The sequence below is a fragment of the Arvicola amphibius genome, chromosome 10 (assembly GCF_903992535.2).
Source record: "Arvicola amphibius chromosome 10, mArvAmp1.2, whole genome shotgun sequence".
Taxonomy (NCBI): domain Eukaryota; kingdom Metazoa; phylum Chordata; class Mammalia; order Rodentia; family Cricetidae; genus Arvicola; species Arvicola amphibius.
Window position 1 is genome coordinate 68,556,210 of NC_052056.1, and position 19,549 is coordinate 68,575,758.

The 19,549-nt window shown below is 43.5% G+C and overlaps 1 protein-coding gene across 4 annotated transcripts in view; it reads right to left on the minus strand.

Annotated features, from left to right (window-relative positions):
- LOC119824574 (LIM domain containing preferred translocation partner in lipoma) overlaps positions 1-19,549 on the minus strand; it is a 600,040-nt gene that overhangs the window by 8,945 nt on the left and 571,546 nt on the right. For all 4 annotated transcript variants that reach the window (XM_038344782.1, XM_038344779.1, XM_038344780.1 and 1 more), the window contains one exon: positions 287-465. In XM_038344782.1, the coding sequence (XP_038200710.1) occupies positions 287-465 (179 nt within the window). The remainder of the gene's footprint in view (positions 1-286; positions 466-19,549) is intronic.

The following is a 19,549-nucleotide window of genomic DNA, read 5'->3' on the forward strand; positions in this document are numbered from 1 at the left end:
CTTGAAGTTAATTGTGCAACGTGTCAAACGCCATGCCCCTTGTTGAACTAAGTCAACGGCTCCTTATCTATAGCTGCACAAGGATGTCATGATCGATTGCGGAGGAGAGGCTAAGCTGGATAAGGTCGGGAATCCCCGAATGTCAAGCCCATACCGGGAACAGATAACTCTCGAAATACATCCCTAGATCCTGGTGTATGTCTCTCAGAAAGAATCATGGCCGGTGGCAGGCAATAGGAGCAGATGTCAGAGGGCTGGCAGGGTGGAGGTGAGAGTGGCTGCTTACTTGTGGAAATCCTCGATGCAGTGGATGAGACCAGAGGCATCGACGGTGAACGGGATGCCATCCAGGCTACGGTGGCACATCACGCAGGTGAAGCAGTGAGGGTGGTAGGCCTTGCCGGTGGCACGGAGGATCCTTTCCATGATGGGCTTCGAACACACATTGCACTGCTCCAGAGTGTTCTGAGGAAAGAAAAAAAAAAAACTGCTCAGCACAACACCGTGGCTCTGGCGTGTATCACAGCACTCCAGGGAAGGCAGTGGACATCATTGGTGAGAATGAAGCACACAGGCAGGTCGGAGGGGATCACCCAGGCAGTAGGCAGCACACCCATGTTTTTCAATACACACTGTCTGCCTTCTATTGGCATTCCTTTCTACTTCACCAAGAGTGAAGACACGTTTTTCAAAAAAGGTTCAAATAGCAAGGACCCGTGGTACTAGCCACTCAGTTTTCCCACACAGCACAAAGGCTGCCTGCCTCTGAGCGCACACAAGCAGAGGGCCTGTAATTCAGCAAAGCTTTATTCACAGAAAGAGGGGTAGGTTGGATGTGCTTGCTGAGCTGTATCGCCCAGGTTCCGTACTTAGAAAAACTGCTTTACTGTTACAAGTAAAACGACTCAACACTGAAGACCTAGTAGGAGCAGTAAGGCCCCTACTGTGTCATGACAGCTACACTATATACTCCTCCACAAAACCCAAATCAAAACTCCCATTGAAAAACCTCAAAACGCAGGCTAAATGAAGCCCTGGTAGAAAGGCTGAGCATAAAGTGGTGGTCCGGTTGTGAAAAGTAAACTAGGAAATCTGGCTTATCTGGATTCAAAAACACACTGAGCTTTAGGAACACAGTGAACCTGAAGAGCTAACAGTCAAAGTCAGCACTCAAAGGTCCAGCTGTGAGCCCCACCCCACCCCCCAGGCTGTGGTCTCAGCCAAGAATCTTTTTTTTTTCATGTGTGGTGTGTGTTATTTTCTAGAAGAAGTATCTGAAGTGACTCACTAAAACCAGGTATTAAGGGAGGGTGGAGAGGTCAACAGAAGACACAGAAGTGGGTGGAACGTGGAAATTAAGGAGAAACTGCCTTCGGAGGCCTTGAGGGGAGCTACGCCTATACTGAGGTAACAGGTGTCCTGAAAACTGACCCAAGGCAACTCTTTGGCACTGGCTTATTTGTTGATATAACCTCCTGAAATAACCCCCTTGGCATCTTCAAGGATGACCAATCTGCTTCCTGAACCACGGATGGGAGCAGGTGTTTCTCCCGACAACACACCTTCATGGCTCTGTAATGTAGAGTGAGTTCCCTCGAGGACATTGTATCTCCCTCTCTAGACTCAGTTCCTCATCACACCCAGGCAGGGTGCTTCAGTCTCATTCACGCCTGAGATTTTTGTGTCCTGACTCATGACCGCATGAACTGTTGAAATTTGTGTCTAATAGACACAGCTCAGAAGACTCTCTGACGACCCACCTGAATGCATTACTTCTTTCTCCTTTCTCCCCTACTTCAGTTTATTTTTTTTTTAATAACACTAAACTGTACCTACCTCATTATGTTACAATGCTGTGATTTCACAGAAGGAAGGGATGGTTTCTTAAGAATGTATTTCTCTGTTTCAGTAGATGGCTTGGGACAAAAACAAGCTGGGGATGAAGGCCTACAGAAAGAATGAATGGCAGCTGTCTCCAACAATCCATTCCCAAGATGAACTGGGAAATCCATCATCATCCTCCTCCACTATGAGCTGCGGCTGCCTGAGGTTCTGTAGCTGCCTTCAGTCAGTCTAAACTTATGGAAACTATTAACCTACTTTCCCTCCATCTTGAGGTGGTGAAATTAAAATAGCGGAGGCTCACGGAGTAAAGGTCCGGGGCCAATGACGGTCTGGAGAATGACAATCCTGCCTCTTTTCTCCTCCGTTGATCTGAGCTAATGTAACTCAAATTGTCTTCCTGGGGCTTCTGTTTTGCTTCTCTGGAGGCTTAACTTTTTAAACCTTTTTTCTTCTTAAGCCCAGTCTGTAACGGAGTTGAATAAACGAGAAAACGCCAGACCAGAGAATGTATTTGTTTGCACTGAGGCTTGGCTCTGGGCAACATACGAAGCTTGGTTTCTAAGGGAAAGCATTATGGTCTGTGAGTGCTGTTCACAGAATGAGTAAACTGGATAGTTCTACAATGAAGAAAGCTTTAAATATGCCTAAAATTAGCCTCATGAAAAATGTCCCCGAGTCAGAAAAAAAATGACATTTCCAAGAAAGTAGCTGGCTTGGACACAGGCCATGAAGGGCACCTTAACCTTCATTAAACAACTCCCTTTACTGTACACGTCTGTCCCCTTTCCCACTGCAGGATTAGGGTGCTAGTACTCCCTCCAGTCCAGGCTGTCATTTCTCAGGTGAGGTACCAGACTCAGAGCTGTCTGGTAAACTAGGTCACTGAGCTTATGAGGGCATTTGAGGCTGGCACTTCTATTTTTCTGACTCCGGCTTTTCACAGGGGTCTGGCTAAGTCCTATATAACCATAACAAAGGCACCATAGTACATAAGGAACATGCCACATTGTCCTGGCTTTGACAATACCTACTGTATGACCTTATGGACATTATATTTTATAATAATTTCTTCTGCGTGATTTCTTTGCTCCAGATTTCAGGTTTCTCAAAGGTAAATGGTTAATCCCAATTCTTCAATTTTACAATTATTTATTAGTACTCACAACACAATTTAGATTTAGACCAGTTTCCTTCTACCAGATCCACACTAGAAACAAAGGGAAAAATCCCCCGAAAGAGGTTTCAAAGCAGGGCTCCCATGTCTGCTCTGTCTCCCCACTTGAAACTCTCAGAATTTCTAATCATAAAATTTTAAGCACAACAATGGAACGCTTTATATCTTTTTATACATGGCTATTTTTAACCAAAAAGCTGGGCTCATCATGTATATATTGAGCTTTGCTAAAGTAGGATAGAGTGGAATGTAAAATAACAGTTTTGAAGAAAACAGACTTCAGTAGAAGCAGTGGAAGAGATGCCTCTAAGTCTGTCCAGGTTACATCTTCTATGTGGAACAGGCACCATATCTGTCAGGTAGGGAGACAGCAGAAGAGCACACTACAGCTTGGGGACCCTTGCAGTCAGTGGTGTTTCTTTGTGACTTGGCTGCTCCTCATCCCCAGTCATCTCACATCTTTTAGCCACCATACTGAGCCCATTGCTACATCTTTTAAAAACCCTGCACATGCTCAGGACACCGTATACTTTTCCTTTCCTAGAAAATACTTAATTTTTCCAAATCAATCTCAAAGGCCACTTATTCTGAAAAAGAAATCTTTCCTGATCTTCCTTCTGTTATGCTCAAATAAGTCACATTTCTGCTACCATTGGGTTTCATATGGAACGCGTTCCCTATGAGAGCTACATGGCCAAATAGTGATCTTTCTTCTCTTTCCCCATGAAACTCTCATCCGAGGATGTGTTGCCTGTGAAGTAGATTCTGAAACAACTTCGCACACAGGAAGAACTGAGCAGTATCCTTGTGTTTGGCATCTATGTGGGATTTAAGGAGCAGCTAGTTGAGATCTGTGATGCAGCTACCACAAAAACCAAGTGGGGCCATGGAGGATGTGACAACTGGGATTGACATGCAGAATTGTATTTCCATGAAGTTAGTGATGAGAGCCTTTATAGCTGCACCTATCAGTCAGTGGACACAAGATGATCCCCAAGAAGTACATGTTGACTGACTGAAGTGTTTTCCTTCTGTGGATGAGCACAGAGGGACCTGGATGTGAGCCTTCGCCAGACAACATTCCCAGAAGCTGGGGCAAGAGAGCCTCAGTGTTGAAGAGGCATCTGGGCAGCACACTATAACATCCACACAGTCATCCTTGCCCTGGGCCTGCACAGTTCATGGTACCGGGTAGGAACTGGTACTGAGCCATGGGAGACCTTGTCACTTAAGCTCCGTGAAGAATGTCTATCTTATTAATTTTACAACAGAAACTACTCTGGGCAGTTACTCCAATCAAAGTATGGTTACAAAGCAAAGATTTGAGAGTAGCAGAAAAGAAGCGGGGGCTGTGTGGTTGAAAGGCACAGATTATGAACTTCCCTGAAATGATGGAGATCCAGCTGTGATTAGAAACAAAAATTTAACTAAAGATTAAAGTAAAAAAAAAAAAATCACAAACAAACTTGTACTCAAAACTCCCCAATGCAACTGGTTTTAAATCTGAGATACAATCTGGTTGTAGTTTTTATATCCTTGGGTGTTATATAAATAACTTCGCTAATTCCCAAGCAGAAGAGCTGGAAGGAGCAGCTGAATATAAATGAAGCACCCAGGCAGCACAAACACTAACTGCCAGCGAGGGAAGCGGGAGTGTTATTACAGCTAGCTTGTCCGACAGGAACATACTGGTCAGTGTGCGCGCGTTCCATCAAGAGACGTGAGTGTAAGACACGTTGCAAGACTAGAAAGTTTTGTTAAAACTTTGAAGTTTGTCGAGTGAAAATACGATCTTACATTTTTGGCTAAATGAGCAGTATCATGAAAACAGGAAGGATTTTAAGACGATGGGGTGACAGCTCGTGGGTTAGAGGAAGTTTTGGTCTTACTGTGATAAACAGAAAAAGATAAGGAGGGTGAAACTATTAGGAGCTGGTTGTCATTATGAGTTCTCCGGTCTAGACTTTACAGCCTTCCGTGTTTGCCTCCCTTGAAATTTCACGCTTAGAGAAGTGACGCCAAGGGGTCCATCTAAGAGAGCTCAAAGTGACGGGCAGATGAGGAGCCAGAAAGGACAGAGGCCAGGAGACAGACGCATACCACACTGTTTACAAAGCACCAGCGGAACCAAGAAACCAAGGCCTGGATCATGAACGTGGCTGGAAGCAGATTCACACCTCCTGGTTCCCTATGCACTGGGGAACGGTTCCAATGTTCAGACTGTACTTATTCTGTATTTTTGTAGACACACTTTCCATTGCAACCAGAAGGCATTCGGGCTTACTACCTGCAAGCTACATGCGAAAGAAATGAAATCAGGAAACCTTGCGCTCTTCAGACCATCTGTCCCCCAAACTCCTACACTACCAGACAGAAAACTCATTGTTGGATCCCAGCATTTACAATAGTGTTTCCGCATAAAACTGATGCTTCATGAATTTTAATCAGACAATAAAACCAACAAACTGTGGATCATTTATTGAAAATAAAATTATTTTATATAACCATGTAAAACCTGCCAGACAAGAGAACTCTCAGTGAGTTTCAGGTGTTCTGTACTTGAAAGGGCTGTGAGGAACCAGAGGGTTTCAGCTGCCCTCAGTCGTCAGCTGGGTCCACAGTGTTTCGGTTCCTTCAGCTTTCTGAACAAACGCCATCCTTCTCTACCTGAACCACCGGTGAGGTGAGAACTCGGGAAGCACATTTCAAGTGTGTTACCGACAGAACGGCAAGGTGGTTCAGCAGAAAGGGTTTGGCCTGTGACTCAGCAAGTTTCTCTGGAAGCATTCAGTTAAAGTAATTTGATTGCCTCGCTCACTTATGGGCTGTAAATCTGTTCTTGATTCTGATGAGCAAAAATGTTTCACGAAAATGGTTTTGCTTTAGGGTCTCCATAAGCGAAGAGGACTAATCTCCAAAATAAATGATGAACTGAAGGAACTTGACATCAAAAGATAAATAATTCAATAAAAAAATGGGGGTACAGACCTAAACAAAACTCTCAACAGACAGAACTCAAATGGCTGAAAGACACTTAAGGAACTGCTCAACATCCTTAACCATCACAGAAATGCAAATCAAAACAACTCTGAGATTCCATATTACACCTGTCAGAATGGCCAAGATCAAAAACACTGATAACAACTTATGCTGGAGAGGATGTGGGGTAAGGGGAACACTCTTCCATTGCTGGTGGGAGTGCAGACTTATACGGATGCTTTGGAAATCAGTATGGTGATTCTCAGAAACTTAGGCAACAACCTACCTCAAGACCCAGAAATACCACTTTTCAGTATATACACAAAGGAAGGTCATTCATACCACAAGGACATGTGTTCAATGATGTTCATAGCAGCATTATTTGTCATAGCCAGAACCTGGGAACAACTTAGATACCCCTCAACCAAAGAATGGATAAAGAAAATGTAGTACATCTACACAATGGAGTACTAAATAGCGGTAAAAAAAAATAATAACATCTTGAAATTTGCAGGCAAATGGGTGGATCTAGAAAACATCATATTGAGTAAGGTAACCCAGACCCAGACCCAGACCCAGAAAGACAAATATCATATGTACTCACTCATAAGTGGCTCTTAGATATAAAGCAAAGAAAACACAGCCTATAGTCCACAACCCCAGAGAACATAGGTAACAAATAGGACCCTAAGAGAGACATATGTGGGTCTACATAGAAAAGTGAAAAAGACAAGATCTCCTGAGTAAATTAGGAGCATGGGAGTCATGGGAGAGGATAGAAGAGAGGAGGGGAGGAAGGGAGGGTTGTGGAGAAAATATATAGCACAATAAAAACAATTTTAAAAATTCAACTTTCATTATTTTGTATGAAATTCTGGGTATAACTCTTTGCGTTGTTGCCTCCAATTCTTCAAATTCCTTACCAAGCCTGTTTAAACAAACGCTTCATATGTCTCCTCTATTACGCCTCCTTCCACTTACCCTACCATTGCAGAAAGCCCAGGGAGCAAGCGTCTAACATCCTGGGAGGTGCAGAGCCAAAGAGAAGTCTGAGATACCACTCTTTCATTCACAAGTACCCAGCACAATAGGAGACAGAAACACATCTACAAACAACTGACTAAAGGCAAAGGGTGTGGCACATCGCTCTCAAGAAGAACTGAGCAAACTGTAGTGGGCCACAGAGAGAGGAGTTTCTCGAGAAAGGGGGGCTGATTCCTATAGTTTATGACTGACTAGCCATCTCTTCTTGCTGGCGTTTGGATTGGCACTTGAAAGAAAACTGATTTTAGAACTCTGACATTGATGTTACGTTATAACAAGAAACTTCATCATTATCTAAGCCTTCTTGAGAGATGTCTCAGATATGCCTGCCTTCAAACAAAACTCACTCTACCGGTAGAATAGTAGAGCAAAAAATCTGTGAACTGGTGTGGGCGAGGCCAGTATTTTCAGGGATGAACATGCATGTGAACAACTGAACATATAAAAGGGATAGAGAATTATTAGCATAGGATTATGAGGTAGAAAACAAGAATTTTGTTTATATTTCAATTATATTAATTGGCTTTAAAATTAAGAAACAAGAGATATCTCATCTGGTAAGTGCTTATCAAGCAAGCACAGAGACCTGGGTCTAATTACCAGAACTCACATTAAAGAACAATAATAACAAAAAAATTAAAAGGCCAGGTGTGCAGGACCAGAGACCGGAAAGATAGTTCATCAATTAACAGCACTGATTGTTCTTACAGAAGACCCAGGTCCAATTCCCAGAACCCATATATCACGGCTTACAACCTTACATAACCCCAGTTCCGATAATCTAACACCTACTTCTAGTTCTTTGTGGGCACTGCTTGTGCATGGTGCACAGACATACACAGAGCTCAAAAAACATCCACATAAAATGAAATATCAAAAAATTAAAATCCAGGTGTAGTGGTATATGCACGTAATCCCTAGTGCTGCTAAGGGAGAAAGAAGTAGATTCTGGAGCTCACTGGCCAGCAAGTCTAGAATATTGGGCAAGATCCAGTGAGAGACCTACCCAGACCTAAACTCAACAGACAGTTTTGGTTAAAAGGCATTTGCATAGTTACACAAATTCCTCATGGGTCAGGGAGGTGATGTTCACCTTAAAACATGGAAGCCATGTTGATTGGTAGGCCTTCCGCGGTACTTTTCTTGGATGTATCAGAATCCTTGAGAAACAAGGGGAGGTGATGCAGCTGACATTTACGTGCAGACCTTCATGCCAGGGGCAAATGAAAAGATCACAGAACTCCAGCGAGACTATCGTGAGAGGGAAATAAAGACGAAGATTCCTCTCCTTCCGAGCCAAATCCGATCAGAGATCTGTCTTTACAACACTGTCAAGGCAGAGTCTTGTTAGGGCTCATTCAGGTGAGAGCCACAGCGGGCCTGTCATCAGGTCAAAGGCGGGGTTTCAAGTCTAACAATTAACTGAATTTTCTGGCTTTTGGGATTCTCACCTATTAAGACTACGTCTCCATTGATGTGTTTCAATGGTTAAATAATGTCCCTTATAAGAAAGGAAGCACTTAGGGCCTGGTATGTAATGTTAACTTAAACATTAGTATTAAATAACATTTATTAATTAAAAATAATTTTCATTCCTTTATCTACCCCAAACAAAACTTGGCAGACACCTGGACAGGTTAAGTGTGCATACACAAGACCTCAGCTATCTCCAAGGCAACAAGGCATGGGGCGGCAGAAGGTGGAACTTCTAGGCTGCACCTCTTAATGCAGGATTTGAATTTATATCCTCCGAGTCAAGGGCAAACAAGCTTTTCTCTGATTCACACTTTCTGCTACACAGTAAGTTTCTACTAGTTCCCTGTAATGGCGACCCCACAAAGTGCCCTTGCTCATCTCTGGCATTCTGCTGTGCCTTAACACTTCAAAAATAATCTGCAGCTTCTTGTCCCCTTTCGCCCTATGTGTCAGGATACTGTGTCCAGTGAGGTGGGTTTTCCCAATATTATCCCTATTCGATGAAGAGGGAATGGAGGGTTGTGAAGACTGTTACACACTGATGGAGTGGAGGGGTGTGAGGACTGTTACACACTGATGGAATGGAGGGGTGTGAGGACTGTTACACACTGATGTAATGGAGGGGTGTGAGGACTGTTACACACTGATGCAGTGGAGGGGTGTGAGAACATTACACACTGATGGAGTGGAGGGGTGTGAGGACTGTTACACACTGATGTAATGGAGGGGTGTGAGGACTGTTACACACTGATGCAGTGGAGGGGTGTGAGAACATTACACACTGATGGAATAGAAGGGGTGTGAGGACTGTTACACACTGATGGAGTGGAAGGGTGTGAGGACTGTTACACACTGATGGAATGGAGGGGTGTGAGGACTGTTACACACTGATGCAGTGGAGGGGTATGAGGACTGTTACACACTGATGCAGTGGAGGGGTGTGAGGACTGTTACACACTGATGCAGTGGAGGGGTGTGAGGACTGTTACACACTGCTGGCAGCGGAAGATCTGGCCTGGAAGTATTGACTCTCGTGGCACGATGTTTAAGGTCCTGTCTCATTCCTGCCAGTGGCAGGCTGTATTATTATTTGTCACAAGGCTATTGAAGACTGCTACAATTGCAGCTTCCATAGTAGTGTGTAGTCAGAACAGACCTGGAATAAGCATTTGTTGTGTGAAGAAAAAAACGAATGCCATTGAGTAAAGTAACATGGGAATGTGTTTCGGCCCTAGGTTTCACTGTTTTCATCTCAGCAAGAGTGTTTCTCAAAAGAAAATTGATCAAAAAACTTCCTAAGACCATAAATGATCTGAGATTATTCACACACACACACACACACACACACACACACACACACACAGAGCCAGTAGGGCATTTTACTTAACGTCATTTGATTATCAAGGACCCTTGACCCATCTCAGGGACATTCTAAACCACGAATTTAAGCAAGAATCGTTCCAGCTTTGTGTACACACAGTAATAACCACCTATCTGGACATCAGATCAGAATTAAACCATCCTGAATCATCCACTAGAACCGGCATCTGCAAGCAAAGGCTAGAAATATTCTTTGTACCATTCTGTTCACGTGTCTGGTTTCTGAAACTCAGCCCTGCCCCAATCCTTAGTTTCTACCTGACTTTATGGATTCCAATTCCTTACACCACAGCAAGCCATAAGTAGCCTGAGCCAGTAAACCAGGGTCGTGGAAGGGTTTCTCCTTGGATTTATGCATATGACAGAAAAGTGTCTTTGAACTAAACTTGATCGACTTTCAAAAGAAAGGGAAACCTTTAAGCCTCTAACTCCTGGGCGTGGCAATAAGAACAGCCAGAGGGCGGTGAGCTAGCTCTGAACTTCTGGAGATCACTTGAGCACATTTGGCAATCATTTGGCTTCTGCTGCAAACAAGGCCTCCTAATTGCGCTTCTGCCAATGGAAGACAAAAGACAGAGCTATGGTTTAGAAAGGTCACGATGACACGCCAGTGCCGCAGTGGTGATTGTGGTTTCTTCTGAGGACAGACCTGCTGATGGTATATACCCGGCTGGGGAACCCATTCACGAGAAAGGAATCGCAAGAAGACTGCAAAATGATTTGCTGCTTCTCCTAAGCTGTATCTTGCCTGTAATATTTTCTGACACTAGAAATAAAATAATAACATGTTTTGGTTCTTCTTCCTGCACTCCCCACTACACCAAAAGTGGTTTCGACGAACTAGGTAAGACAGGCACAACGCGTACAGGGTTTTTCCAAAGCCACAGGGTTTTCCAACCACCTCAGAGACAAAAGAGACAGACGTACAGATGTTTGCGCCTCACCGCGCAGAGTTGTGGCCTGACTCCTGCAGTGTGTCTGGAATGCAAATTTGCTTTCACAGTTTAGCAGTCTTTTTTGGATTTCAGCACAGTGAACTAACACTTTCCTGGATTCCAAGACCTCCAGAGAACCAGATGGATGAGAGGAACTGGGGAAAAGAACCCACACTGTTTGAAAAAGGTATGAATTTCTCACTCTGCATTTAGCCAAAACGCTCTGAAAGCTACAAGAGTGAAATCACTTTGGGTTTGTTCAAATGCATGCCATCCCAGTTGTTGGTGGGGTGTAAGAAGAAAAAACTCCAAAGTGATTCGACGGTTCAGAGTCTGTGTTCAGTTTTAGCTGGGAAGCCAATTTTAATAGAGATGGTATGTTTACTATCAAAGGCAGGAAGAAAAGTAGAGAAGGGAGATTGCTCAACAGATCATTCCACGTGTCGTGTTTGTGCTCGGAAGCCAGGGATGGCTTCCCACAGCTAGCTCTAATAACTGGCCATCGTGGTCCTTCTGAACACTGTGAAATCTTCTCTGGATGATTCTCTGAGGTACATATAGAATATGACAAGATTTTCTCTCAAAGTTCTAAACTGCCACAGGGTATGTTCCCCCACCAAAGCTGTAATGATGGAGAGACCACCTTTAGTAGAGGGGGGGTGGATGAGAAGGCCCACTTGTTCCACACGGGCTGACCAGTAGTCTAGGCCTCTGAGAGACCAAAGTTTAGAGCCCTCAGAAGTGTCTCCCAGCTGGAACTGGCTGAGAGACTAACAGATCCCTGGCCAACTGGATGTGGAAAAAAAAAAAAGATTGCTTTACAACCCCAAATTTGTTATCAATTAATTATGGTGGCAGTCATATTAAAAAGCACAGCTCCCATGTGTTTCAAAGCTTTTCAAAGATAAGAAATGTAGGCTTATTTTATGTTGGTAGCACTATATATGTTTCATGAAACACAGTAGAGATTGTTGTGTAGGTCCCTGAATGAATGACTGAATAAAAGAATGAATGAGTAAGATATTTTTGACAGTTTCTTGACCAATGTACTGTAAATTCCGGAAGAGAGCTTTATTCAAAATGACTGGGCATGCTGAGTGAAAATAATGACAAGACCAGAGAGTAAGAATACAGAATACATTTTCCTTCTCCGTAGAGTGGGCAATTTTCAAATCCTCCAAGTCATTATTTATTCCTACTTGCAACACGGGCACGCAGGAAGGCACAGAAAGATGCACACACATGGATGATGGATACACAGGAAGGCACAGGATGATGCATATATTTGGATGACATACAAAAAGGAAAGCACAGGAAGATACACATACATGGATGACATATTACAGGAAGACACAGGTGGATGCACATATGTGGATGACGGATGTACAGGAAGGCACAGGAACATGCATATATGTGGACGATGGACGCATAGGAAGACACAGGAGAATGCATATGTGTGGATGACGGACGCACAGAAAGGCACAGGGAGATGTATATGCATGGAAGATTCATTCTCTTCCTGAGTAGCCATCGCTATTCTTGCCATTTCTTTTTATTTTTTAAATATTTATTTATTTATTTATTTATTTATTTATTATGTATACAATATTCTGTTTGTGTGTCTGCCTGCAGGCCAGAAGAGGGCACCAGACCCCATTACAGATGGTTTTGAGCCACCATGTGGTGCTGGGAATTGAACTCAGGACCTTTGGAAGAGCAGGCAATGCTCTTAACCTCTGAGGCATCTCTCCAGCCCCTATTCTTGCCATTTCTACATGAAAAGACAACTTTCTCTTGTATGGTTTTTGATTAACAAAAGCAATATATTTCTTTAACCATATAATGAAAGGAATTTATAACATCTAAAACTTTAGAGAGGATCATGGAAAAAGTACTGAAGTAAGATATTGGTCCCAGTCAGCACGTTGAGTAAATTCCCTATACAGCATCCTTAGTTGGTCAGGGCTTATCCAGCCAGGAACTATCATTTCCAGGGACAGTAGACTTTCTTGGAAGGTATCCATTCTACTGGCCCACTTAATTGTTAGAAGATTATATTTAATCTTCCTTCTGTCCTCCATAGGCAAGTCTGTTGCCTTTTCTATGCAACAGCCCTAAAGAGGACTGAAAATATTGTCCCTTCTGAGCCTTCTCTTGGGATAACTACCTGGACGCTTTCCATCCTTGCTTATGAGCTATTTCTGTCTCTTATCCCCCCACCACTATTCTCAGCACAAGTTCCAGTTTGTCCTGGTTCCCTTCAAGGCATGGGGCCCAGAATAGAACACAGCACTGTAGTCTCCGTAGCTACTGTGAGTCCTGCATACACCTTCCTAAAGTAGTGCAGTCAAGGGCGTCATTTACTTTTCTGTGATCTGATATATTGTTACTATGATTATTGATTTTCTGGTCAAATTTCTTCTCCTAAGGATTTAATTTATTTTTGGCAAACATGTTGAAAGTTGTTTGACATGGGGTCAGCATCAGTTTTCCTTCTCCCACCAACTATCATTAATTTTTGTCAGAAAATATGTAATTTGCTGCCACTGTCTATCTCCCGCATGCTATCCCACCATCTTTTCTGAGATAGCCAGAATAAAGTCTAGCATGTCACTCAGCCTTTCTATACTGACACAAAACTACACGGGCACATTGGGACAGTGCTAAGAACAGAAGATTGCATTTGAAAACAATGGCTTGTGAGCCTATTTAGTCTTTATTTTGGGGTGAGGAAGTCAGGCACCTCCAGCACAGTTCTCTGATAGTTTGACAGACTGGAAAATTCCGCTATGGATTTCAGAAAGGTTAAGGGGCTGGTCTTCCTTTAATTTCCTTCAGGGGATGTTAGATTGCCCTGGGGCTGGAGGAGAGAGATTTGTAGTAATAGAGGCCTGTTCCATATTAAGTACAGGGTGTGGCTTTTTTTTTTAACCAAATTAACCCATTAAATCCTCAAAGGAACACCAGGATCAAATATTGCTAAAATTTTATACAAGAAAACAAAACATAGATTCTTCTTGATTTACATGTATCCAAAGTCCCAAGTTGGTAGACAGGAATTGGACACAGTCCAGCCTGACTCGTATCTCCATAACTGGTAAAAAAAAAAAAAATTTCATAAGAGAAAAGAAACACTGAGAAAGGTGGACACACATGATGACTCTGTACATATGAAAAATGTTCGTAATTAAAGACTGCATCTTTGAGATGTAAAAGTCCACAAAAGAATAAAAACCTTAGACTTGGGTAGAACAGGGATTCTGTCCTGGAAGTGTTACCCCGTTAGCCGGAGTGTGTCTGAGTAAGCGCTGCTGCTCTCCTTTCTTCAGAAACTGGATGGATGGTAGCTAAAGGCACAGCTGCCTGGAATAATATGTACTTCCTGCTGCCTTGTATCAAGGAGACTTGGATAAGGGCACGAAGAAGCATCCTCTGGAGGAAGGGGCAGGATGTTAGCACAGCGAGAGTCCGGAACCTGCCTGCAGTGCCCAGGGGCATCCACTTCCTCACCAAGCAGAAAATGAACATGCCTATTGTTTTCTCCTCCTCGAGCTGAACCTTGTCTACACAAATGCATGTACCTCATGGTTGGAGTCCAGTTATTTCCCAGCCTTCAGTGTTTAATGTGCATAACAAAGCTTGGATACAAAGAACCTTGGATACATTCCAAATCTTCTCCCAATGAACACCAAGAAGAAAGGATCGCATGTCTTCCCTACTGAGGAGCCACACACAGGCTTCCCTATGGCAAAGCGGCACCGGTGCTGCTGGACACGCACCCATTCCCCTATGGTCAGCATGTTCTCTAGATTCCAGCCAAAGCCTCCCAGCGGTTCTCCGGACTTGTCTTACACATCGCCCTGCTCAGCTGCTCTCTTAATGTTATTCTTCTCACCAACATCTGCCTGGATGTTTCTATACTTTGATTATGAATCCTCCCTCCTGGAGATCTTTTTGGACAAGTCTCTCTCTGATAGAACCTACTGTTCTTTAATTTTATTTCATTTTCGTTTTGGGGCGAGGTCACAAGGGCAGAGGGCAGAATGGAAGGGGCGGGGAAATGAATGGGATGGAGATGCATGATGTGAAAGAAACAAAAGAATGAATAAAAAGTAAGTTTAAAAAATGCTTTGCAGGTAGAAACACGCCCTTGCAGCCTGTTTCACTGTATTCTTGGTTTTGTGAGTGCTGTGCATTGAACTTTTGGGTCCATGACTTAAATTATCTTTTCAGTTCCATAGCTTGCAAAGTGTTTGTCATCAGCGGTAGATATATAGTGAGTGACCTTGGACTGTGAGTGAGTAAATAAAATGCAAAAAGTTGACTTTGTTGAGGTTAACAGGGAATCCTCATCTCATTTAGGAGATACTAAACTTCATGGGCAAATGCAGGTTTCAACAGGAACAGGGATGTCTTGGTCAATTTCTTCTCCTCATCAAGGGAACATGGGGCGTGTGCACAGAGGAGAATCAGAAGAACCTGGTTGCTACCTGTCTTCAGAAATGCTTGTGACTCAGTCAGTTCCAATCAAGGAGAACTAATCGCAGACACGCAAGAAAACTTGAGGACAGGATTATGACATAGGTGAATATGTCTCTTAGAAGTGAAAGTCTGTTTTCCTGGGTGGGTTCTTCTGCAATTTGATACTATGATGGTAATTCACGCTCCTTAGCGCTCATTGGGTTTTCATCTTCTCTCAAGCTTTTCCTATTACCCCACAGCCTCCCTTCTAGTTCTAGGATTTCTAGGTCCTGGGGAGGTACATGCTCTTGCTGCAGCATCCTAAGTCCACACACACACACACACACACACACACACACACACACACACATAGAGAGAGAGGGGGGGGGGGATGTTTCCGCAATGCCGCTTTCTCAAGCAGCATTCTGATTATGCCTTTATGGACTATGTACTGGAGAATGGTTTGGGTGAGGACTTTGAAACATGACTTCCTGGATCCAATCACAACTTGGTAAGGCCCTGTGTGTCTGAGGACGAAGTGCACACTTGTTTTACAGTGCCAACGTTAGTGTTTAAAGCTTAGCACGTCAGTAAATATTAAACGACATGGTTCTGGTGCTGTAAGTAGCACACATCGCAGTCCCCCTGGGGCTGTGCCACCACTCAGCAGCTTTTAGAGCTTGCATATCATCAATTTACATGTATTACCTAAGAAACAGTAGAACTGAAAAGGCTTAATCATCTCCATTTTTAAGTCTGTGCTCTTTCCACCCCATTGTGCTGCGAAGAAAACGTTAAAACGTGAAGTTCTCTTAAGTCGATGTAAAATTTATCTTTAAAGCAAACAAGCAAACGAATAGCATAGAAAACCTGCTCTCTGTGTCGGGGGAGAGATATGACTGTGTGACAGAGGCCTTTTATTCTATGAGAAGGAATATTAGATATATGAGAAGGAATATTAGATATATGAGAAGGAATATTAGATATGCCAAGTCCTAAAGTAGAATGGATTTTGCCAAACGAGGATTTTGCTAGTTGATAATGCAGGTAGGCCAGAATGTTTCACTTCTTGGAATCTAAACACAAATTATACAAATTCTAGAAAAACTAGAAGGAAAGGAAATAAACCGATGGCTTAAGTAGTGCCTGAAGCAGCAACTCAATAAGGGAAGGAAACAGGAAGAATGGACTCATCATGTAATTCTGAAGTTTGGCAACAAGTACACTGACCACCATTGGTTTTACAAGTTAATAGCATCCTGAGAACTTGAAAATATGAAAATTTTGGAACTTTTAAAGTTTTCCTTGACACATGTTCTTCAGAAATTTCTAGACTCTGAATGTAAAAAAAAAAAAGGCCTGCAATGTGGGAGATGAGGACCAAAGATGCTATTGTCAATAAGATCCTTGGGATTCTTCACCATAGAGATGCGAAGACGGATGGCAGTTGCAACTGTGAAGGATGTGGTGTTTGTAGGAGGGATTTTTAGAGGTCAACTGGATTCCAGAGATGAAAAACCTGAAGGAACATTCCAGTCCAGCCAGATAAGTTTACGGACGCAGCAACAGAGCTGGTGACAGGTGCTGGTTATACTGCCAAGTCAGGGCAGGGCTGCCATTTGAACGCAGGTCTCTTCATCCCCAGTTCATGGTCTACCTACATTTTCTTTTCTATTTTTTTATTGTTTTTATTGAGTTATATATCTTTCTCCGCTCCCCTTCCTTCCTCTCCCCACCTCTCCTACCCTCTCCCACGGTCCCTATGCTTCCAATTTACTCTCTACCTACATTTTCATAACACCAGGAGAGGAATAACTGCAGGGCCCCTTGGGACCTTAGGAACCCTGAGAGGAGATGCATTTATCCCCATATGCAGTACTCGAGTTCCCGTGTTTTTCCTTAAGTAAATTCACGATATAATAAAAATGGAAAAAAGTGGAGAAGAATGGCTAACCTAATTATAGCACAGTGTGGAATTTGGCATATTCATGGAATACTAGACAACAAAGAGACAGATGGCTGATACAGCAACAGGGATGAATGAGTCTCAGAAACTGCAGTCTGAATGAGAAAAGGCAGATTACACAGAGAGGGAGAGGGACAGAGACACTCAGAGTTATCAAAAGTAAAGAAATACAGTAGAAGAAGTCGGAAATCAGTAGCTTCTGAGGGTAATAGGTGGGACTGGATTTGAAAGGGGCAAGAGAGAATGGGACTGGATTTGAAAGGGGCAAGAGAGAATTTTCTGGAGTAAGATATACAATAGTCGATTCTCATCAAACTGAGCACTTATGATCTGAGTATTTTCTTTGTGTAAAATTATGCCTTAATAAAAATGAGAACATTTTTAAAAAAAAAAGGGGGGGGGAGGAGTAACATTAGAACTGGTACCATTAATAAATATAACATGAATATACAAAACAGAAGTAAACATATTCAAAATAAGCCGAGGAAAATGCCCTCTAGAGTCCATTTGACGCAGGTAAATAAATGGGCTAGCTAAGAAAAGGCTTGACGCCTTAAACACAGACAAATGAAAATTTTGCTTTTTAAAAAAGGCATTGTTAGAGACAGATCTATTTCTTTGTTGCTTAAGTAATTCCTATTCACAATAGTCGTTTAAGAAGCCATGCGATATGCAGTTCTTCAGTTGGCTCCTTTCACAGAGCAGCGGAGAAAGCAGCCTCCCAAAGAGCAGGTGAAGCATCAGGAAACACGAGTGGGCTATGGGTTTCTGAGTTTCGGGACGGGCTCTGCTCACACAGAGGCCCACGGTGTCAGGGGTGCTCACATTTACCCCCTCTACGCCCACTCAGCCCTGCCACTAGACCACTGGAGGCAGAGAGGTCCTAGTTTCCGAGGCTGGTTTCTTAAGGTGCTTTAGGAAGTTGTAACTTCACGGGGCTGCTCTGTGAAGGACCCACAGTATAGCCAAAGCCCTGGCACTCTTAGAACTTCCCTTGCCGGGGACGTTCTGGCCACTCCTACAGAGGAATCAAAGGTAGCCCCAAACAGAGCAGTGTGCTGGCAAGCTTGGGATGACTTTCACATCATGCTGCTCCATCATTAGCACTGAGGGAGAGACTGAGCTTGCTGAGGAGACCGGAGCACAATGGAGGAGAAATTGCTTCGTTAGAGGGCAGGGGAGGGCGTTAGCCCTGCCTCATGGATTTTCATGGCACAGACCGATCACTCCGCTGACCCTCTCCTCGCCGCTGAAAAGAGGTGATGAGGAGTGATAATGTCCCTTTGGTGAGGCTGAGAGAATCAGATGGCCTGGGGGCAAGCCCACGTTCTCCCTGCTCTCAGGGCATAAGGTTCACTGCTCTGAGATCGGGCATTCCACACAATATGGCCAATACGGCTTCCCTTCGCATTTTCAAGATTTGGTCCTCTCGATCTGAGTTGTCAATGTAGGCAATCCAGACTATTCAAGTTCCAGCAAACCCCAGTGGGTACAGATCCATTCCTGGATACAAGTGTACAATAAAGATTCAACACAACATTGTGTCTCTTCACCACCGTCTGGACGAAGGAATAAGGGAACCCCGGGGAAGAGGAGAACAGAGGCCGCTGGATAACACCTCTGATAAATGTGGTAGCGCGCATTGTAATGCTGGCACTCAGAAGGCTGAGGCGGGGGATCAAGAGTTCAGAGCCTGCCTAGCCAACTCTTTCTCATGCTAAACCTGTCTCTGAACAGTTTAAGACTGAAATGACACCGTCTTCTATGAGAAGCTACAATGTTTCATGATTTACGGATGTTGAAAGTGAGGTTCAAAGAACGAAGTAAACGGTGGGAGCTGTGTGCTCCGTCTGGTCTGGCTCGGTCCTCCCTGGTCCATACCCTCCCCTGAGTCAACGTGCTGTTTAAACAGCCCCTTCACAGACGTGTTGCTCAGTCTTGCCATGATTGCTACATTTATGCTTGTCTCACGGTGAAGTGCAGAGTATTTGCGGGAGAACAATCAGTTATACTTGTTGACAGGACAGGGAGATGTAGGCCTGGAAACCTAACAATCGGAGCTTGGAGGGAGCCTTTAGATATTTAGATAAGGTGTTATTAAAGCACCCGTGCAGACATTTTCTTGTTTATGCTGGCTACTTTGGAGTCTAAAGTGGCTGCGTGAAGCTGCCCTGCCTTCACTGCTTACAGGCACAGCTAGGGTCTCTTTCTCAGAGAATCTTAGTCTAGAGGGGAAATGTCCCTGATGATTCTCAGCCACGTAAAAGGCAAGAGTGAGAATATCACTAC